The 6,555-nt window shown below is 35.0% G+C and overlaps 1 protein-coding gene across 1 annotated transcript in view; it reads right to left on the reverse strand.

Moving 5' to 3' along the window:
• Positions 1 to 510: 510 nt before the first annotated feature.
• LOC108367673 (aconitate hydratase A-like) overlaps positions 511 to 6,555 on the reverse strand; it is a 7,696-nt gene continuing 1,651 nt past the window's right edge. The window contains 5 exon segments of the mRNA XM_017622352.1: positions 511 to 1,310; positions 2,024 to 2,417; positions 2,490 to 2,878; positions 5,312 to 5,796; positions 5,798 to 6,555. The exon segment at positions 5,798 to 6,555 is cut by the window's right edge and continues 11 nt beyond it. Coding sequence (XP_017477841.1) covers positions 511 to 1,310; positions 2,024 to 2,417; positions 2,490 to 2,878; positions 5,312 to 5,796; positions 5,798 to 6,555 — 2,826 coding nt within the window.

Consider the following 6,555-nt stretch of genomic DNA (forward strand, 5'->3'; position numbering starts at 1 on the left):
TGAAGCATAAATCTGAAATCAAAAAGCAGAAATTGTTGATTCCTGAAGTAATAGAAATTAAAAATCAGGCAGGAATAGAAATGATAGAGAATTATAAGGACAAGCTGTCAGAGATGGGCTTTGATATTGAAATAACTTCAGAATCTACGGTAACAATAAAAGAAGTCCCCGCAATACTAGAGAATGCAAATATAAAAGAGATAATAATTGATGTGGCAGAAAGATTAATAGAGATGGAAGATACTTTACCAATAGAAGATAAGATAAACAAAATATTAGCCACTATAGCCTGTTATGGGTCGATAAGAGCAGGGAGAAGAATGAAATTGGAGGAAATGAATGAATTATTAAGACAAATGGAAGAGACACCATATTCTGGGCAATGCAACCATGGAAGGCCTACTTATGTAGAAATGAAACTGAGTGATATTGAGAAGTGGTTTGAAAGAAGATGACATTTATTGCAATTCACTGATGCTATAATATTCTAAATAGCCTGTCCCTTCACAGTTAGTCACAATGAAATAGCGCTTCTGCAAACTCTTTACTCGTGAATTCTCTTAAATCCTCTATGCTTTCTCCAACGCCTATAGCGTATAATTTTATCTTATATTCTTGCGCTAATCCAACCACTACTCCACCTTTAGCAGTACCATCCAGCTTAGTAATAATTAATCCGGTCACATCAATCTTTTTACTGAATGCTTCTAATTGGCTATATGCATTTTGGCCAGTCGTTGCATCAAGAACTAAAATGGTATCATGTGGAGCAGAATCATCTAACTTCTTTATCACTCTGGATATTTTCGACAGCTCTTCCATAAGATTAACATTGTTTTGCAACCTACCCGCTGTATCAATCAACACTACATCAATATTATCTTCTATAGCCTGTTTAACGGCTTTATATGCCACACTTGCAGAATCAGCACCATAATCTCCCGTTATAATTGTGCAACCAGAACGTTCAGCCCACACACTCAGCTGCTCAGTTGCTGCAGCTCTAAATGTGTCACATGCAACAAGCATTACCGATTTTCCCATTTTTTTATATTGATATGCAAGTTTACCAGCAGTTGTAGTCTTACCATTACCATTCACTCCACACATCATTATCACATGCGGCTTTTTATCGAGTATTAGCGGTTGTGCAACTGGATCCAATATAGCTGTTATTTCATTTATCAAGTATTGTTTAACTACTTCATAACTGCAGTCACTTTCAAATTTAATACCCGTTAATTTATCAATAATCATATTAGAAGTTTTACAACCAATATCCATACTGATCAGCAGCTCTTCAACTTCATCTAGAAGTAATTGGTCTATTTTTTTTTTAGTAGAAAAAATCCCCCTTATTTCCTTGCTAAAACGAGAAGAAGTTTTCAACAAACCTTTATAAAGATTATTAAGTAAACTCAAAATGACACCCCATTTTTAATAACAGAACTCACTATATATTATAGAAGTACCTGTTATAAAGGAAACTAACTTTTGATGGCAATCTTAAAATAGATTTAAAAATCAAGTGAATCCTCACCTGTTTGTTCCTCATAAAAAAATTTCAAAGTAATAGTAGTGCCTTGTTGCGCTTCACTTTTTATCTCAAAAGTTCCGCCCATTAGCTCTACTAATTTTTTACTAAGCGGCAGTCCAATCCCTGTTCCTTCGTTTCTATATCCAGACTCCGCTTGACCAAAAACAGACATAACTTTATATATATCCTGCTGCATTATTCCTATTCCATTATCATGGATTTCTATAGTTAACAAATTTTTCTCTATACTCTCCTTAATCACCATTCTTATTAAACCACTATTTGGAGTAAACTTAATTGCGTTTGACAATAAATTTATTATTACCTGTTTCATTCTTTTAGGGTCTGCAGTAATTAAAAGCTGTTTGCTGGGTATTTCTTTTTTAAAATTGATCTTTGCCTCGCGTAACTTAGGTGATAACATATCAACACACGAGTCTATTATCCTATTCAGATTAAATTTTGCTTTTTCTACTTTTAAACTACTTGCTTCTGCTTTCGAAAAATCGAGTACATCATTAATTAGACTCAGCAAATGTATCCCCGCATTATAGATATCATCCGCATATTCTTTATATTGAGCACTATCTGTTAAATCTTTGTTTTTGATCAGCTCTGCAAATCCAATAATAGCATTAAGAGGCGTACGCAACTCATGCGTGACGCTCGCAAAAAACTTTAGCTTATTAGCATTCTCTTGTTCTAGTGCATCTTTTACTTGCTGCAGCTCGCTATTAGTCTTGTGCTGCTCGGCTAATACTTTACTGTTGGAAGCATTTAAAAAATACATCACTAACGCTAGTATTATCAGCAGTAAACTCAGGAAGATTAAAAGCAGATTATATGCTAAGATACAGGAGTTATCATACTTTTTAAGGATCTTTAGAAAAAATGATGGCTTAATGCTATTTTCATAAAAAACAGGAAAAATGGAAATTAGCGTATTTCTTACAGTGTAGAATATTTCCTCATTATTCATTAAATGATCAATCTCATCATTAGTTAGTAATTGCTCATAATTGTGATCGTATGTGTTTACATTGCTGAATATGATTCGACTATTTTGATCATATAAAACCAAACTCATGTCATCCACTTCTCCAACTAACTGCAACAACTCGGCACGTAATTTTACTAGCTGATTTATATAATCAAAGTTTTTATTCTTAATATGGTGCTTCCCAAGTAACTGATCATTGTGCTTCTCTGCTAGTAAATGCTGGTATTTCTTAATTACGCTGTTTTGAAGAATAACTTTCAGATTCGAGTGTGAATTACGATATGAAGAAAAAAAATCATTTTTCAGTAAATAGCTGTAGTACATCACACTAGAAAAAAGTGCTAGAATCAAAAAAAGTAATATAATAACTCTGACATACTTACCCTTCCTTAATACGGAGAATACTAATTTGCCTCGTTTATACATATATCTCCCATTGTAAAAAAATTATTTTTGTGCTATTAATCACAAAATATATCATATTTTTATGACTATTTCTCTTACCTTACCAGTTTATTTTCTAACTAAAATAAACTTCTCGCATGGAAGAGGTGTTTACCTATATGATGCTGACAACAATCGCTATGTAGACTTTCACGCTGGAGTAGGAGTTAATAGCTTAGGTCACGCCAATCCACAGTTGGTGGACGTGTTAAAAACTCAGGGAGAGAAACTTTGGCACCTTTCAAATGCGTTTAACATACCAATCTCTGATGAATTTGCAGGTAAGTTAGTCAAGAATAGCTTTGCTGACACCGTTTTCTTTGCAAACTCTGGAGCAGAAGCAGTCGAATGTGCTTTAAAGATTGCAAGATCATATCAAAATGGAAAAGGTTATAAAGATCGCTACAAGATCTTAACATTTCACGGTGCATTTCACGGAAGAACTTTTCTTACCTGCGCTGCAAGTGATAAAAGAAAATCTTCAGCACTACTTAATCCATATATCGACTGGTGTGATAGCACATCACCTGATATTGAAAGCATAAAAAAAGCAATTTCAGACAATATTGGAGCTATATTAATAGAGCCAATACAAGGACAAGGTGGTGTGAATGTTATGGAATCAAGCTTTTTGCGAGAACTAAGGAACTTATGTAATGAACACGATATACTGTTGCTATTTGACTGCGTGCAATGCGGTGCTGGCAGAACAGGAAAATTATTTGCATACGAACATATAGGAATAGAACCAGATATATGTACCCTCGCAAAGGGAATAGGAGGAGGATTTCCGCTAGGAATTTGTCTTGCAACTGAAAAAGCTGCTCAATATATGGGCGTAGGAATGCACGGTTCTACCTTTGGTGGAAATCCATTAGCAACATCAATAGGAAGTGCTGTATTTGACAAGCTGCTCACTCCTGGATTTTTAGAAAATGTCACAATCAGAGGGAACTATTTAAAGAGTAAATTAAATGACTTGGCAAAAAAATTCTCAATCATAGAAGAAGTAAGAGGTAAAGGGCTAATGTTGGGAATTAAAGTTAAAGCTGATAATCATAAATTCGCCGAAGAACTAAGTCATCGCGGCCTTCTGACCATTGGTACTACAGCAGATCAAGTAGTAAGAATCTTGCCGCCATTGATTATCACTGAACGCGAGATTGATGAAGGGATTGAGATTTTATACAATTACTTATCAGAAAATTAAACGGACTTTCTTAAGGTAGCAACAAGTAAAATTTCAGGAATAAGTTTTAGGTGATATATATGGTTCACCACGGAAATTCATAACATTATTAAATTTATTCTTACACATTAAAAACGTCTTATCGCAGCCTGCAAGTATTGAATACTGATCACCAACAGAAATTTTGCATGGAGGAGCAGTAAATAACGTAACCATCTTATTCCTATAATCTTTAACAATGGCCTCAAATTCTGCAAATTTTACTACCCCGTGTTTATAATACTCATCATCCTCAACTAAATTTGTGTCTTTAAACCTTTTGTCATCCACCACATCGGTTACAACACTTACTTTACTGAACTTTTTAGCATCAATTTTGCACTTATCATCACAGAATTGTGCCCTGCATGTGGGTGAATATAAATCCACTATACTCCTTTCAAGCTTAGATGAAATTCCTCTAATTTCAACGATAAATCTACCATTGTTTAATATTACTTTACCGAAAGTACCGGAGTGTAAATTCATTGTCCCTTGACTTAAATTCGTGTAATTTACAAGAAATATTTCAACTTCTGCAAAATCATATTTGCCAGCCAGAACATCCTCTTCTTTTATGTCATCACTGTCTAATATTCCAGTGATTTCAAGATTATCTGATTTTAGGCTACTATTTAGCGTAACGCTGCCAGCAGTAAATCCCCTGGAAGATTTATAAATTATCTCATCAATATTTAAATCCTGATCACAATCAGTAAATCCCATCATTTTCCCGTCGGCAAGCTTTAACTTCCAGCACATAGCAATGGTTAACACTTCTTCTGCTAAATGACTTTTGAGTGCAGTACTCATGATAGCCCCCTTAATTTTTAAGAGAGTATATAAATCACTGTTACACCACCGAAGTAAATTTTCACAACAATAATAAAAACGGATTAAGTTAGTGAAAGTATATAACTTAACACTCCTCCATTTTTGAGGTATTCCACTTCAATAAGTGTTTCAACACAGCATTTAAGTTGAAATAATTGTTCAGAATTATCTTTTCTTCTTACTCGGCACTCTAAATTGGCATGCGGCATTACTTTTCCTGTTATACTGATTGTCTCATTACCTTCGAACATTTTTCTATTTATCCCACCTTGAAATACAAGCGGTAGAACCCCCATACCAACTAAATTCGATCTATGTATACGTTCAAAGCTCTCTGCAATAACAGCTTTTACTCCAAGCAATAACGTACCCTTCGCAGCCCAATCTCTACTTGAACCTGTGCCATATTCTTTTCCTGCAATAATGACTAAAGGTGCATTACTTTCCTTGTAACGCATAGCCGCATCAAATATTGGCATGACTTCTCCTGAAGGAATATGTTTTGTATAGCCCCCTTCAATATCAACCATTTCATTTTTTATTCTTATGTTAGCAAAAGTTCCACGCATCATAACATTGTGGTTGCCACGACGTGACCCATAGGAATTAAAGTCCTTTGGCTCAACCCCTAGTTCTTTTAAATATATACCTGCAGGGCTATTGAGAGCTATATCGCCTGCTGGAGAAATATGGTCAGTTGTAACACTATCACCAAGAATTGCTAATATTTGCGCATCCTCTATATCACTTNTCAGATGATGAGTTATCAAAATAAGGTGGGTTTTGTATATAAGTGCTGCTGGCATCCCAGTTATAAATTTCACTTTCTTCACATTCTATTTCTTGCCAACCAAGGAATACATCACTATATTTTTGCATGAACATTTCACGTGTCACAACTTTATTAACGTAGTCCTCAATCTCGCGATTCGTTGGCCATATATCTTTTAGATATACATAATTCCCATTTTCATCTTGGCATATAGGATCTTTAGTTAAGTCTATCTTCACAGTACCTGCAAGTGCATATGCAATCACTAATGGCGGAGAAGCTAAATAGTTAGCTTTAACTAAAGGATGCACTCTACCTTCAAAATTACGATTACCTGATAAAACCGCAGCTACTGTTAAATCTTTGCTTTTTATATCATTTTCTATGTCTTGATTTAATGGACCAGAGTTTCCTATGCATGTAGTGCAACCATATCCAACTAAGTTAAAACCCAAAGCGTCCAGATTTTCTTGTAAACCAGATTTTTCAAGGTATTCTGTCACCACCTTTGATCCAGGTGCAAGTGAAGTTTTAACCCAAGGCTTAGACCTCAATCCAAGTTTTGCTGCATTACGTGCAACAAGACCCGCAGCTATCATCACATTTGGATTGGAAGTATTAGTACAGCTTGTGATTGCCGCAATAACCACACTCCCATCCTGTAACACATCACTTTTTTTAACTTCTACAGTAGGAAACGACCTAGAAAACGACTCCACTACTTGCGATAAAAAAATCTT

This window comes from Rhagoletis zephyria, unplaced genomic scaffold (genome assembly GCF_001687245.7).
Source record: "Rhagoletis zephyria isolate East Lansing unplaced genomic scaffold, Rhagoletis_zephyria_1.1 Rzeph_scaffold_02768, whole genome shotgun sequence".
Lineage (NCBI taxonomy): Eukaryota > Metazoa > Arthropoda > Insecta > Diptera > Tephritidae > Rhagoletis > Rhagoletis zephyria.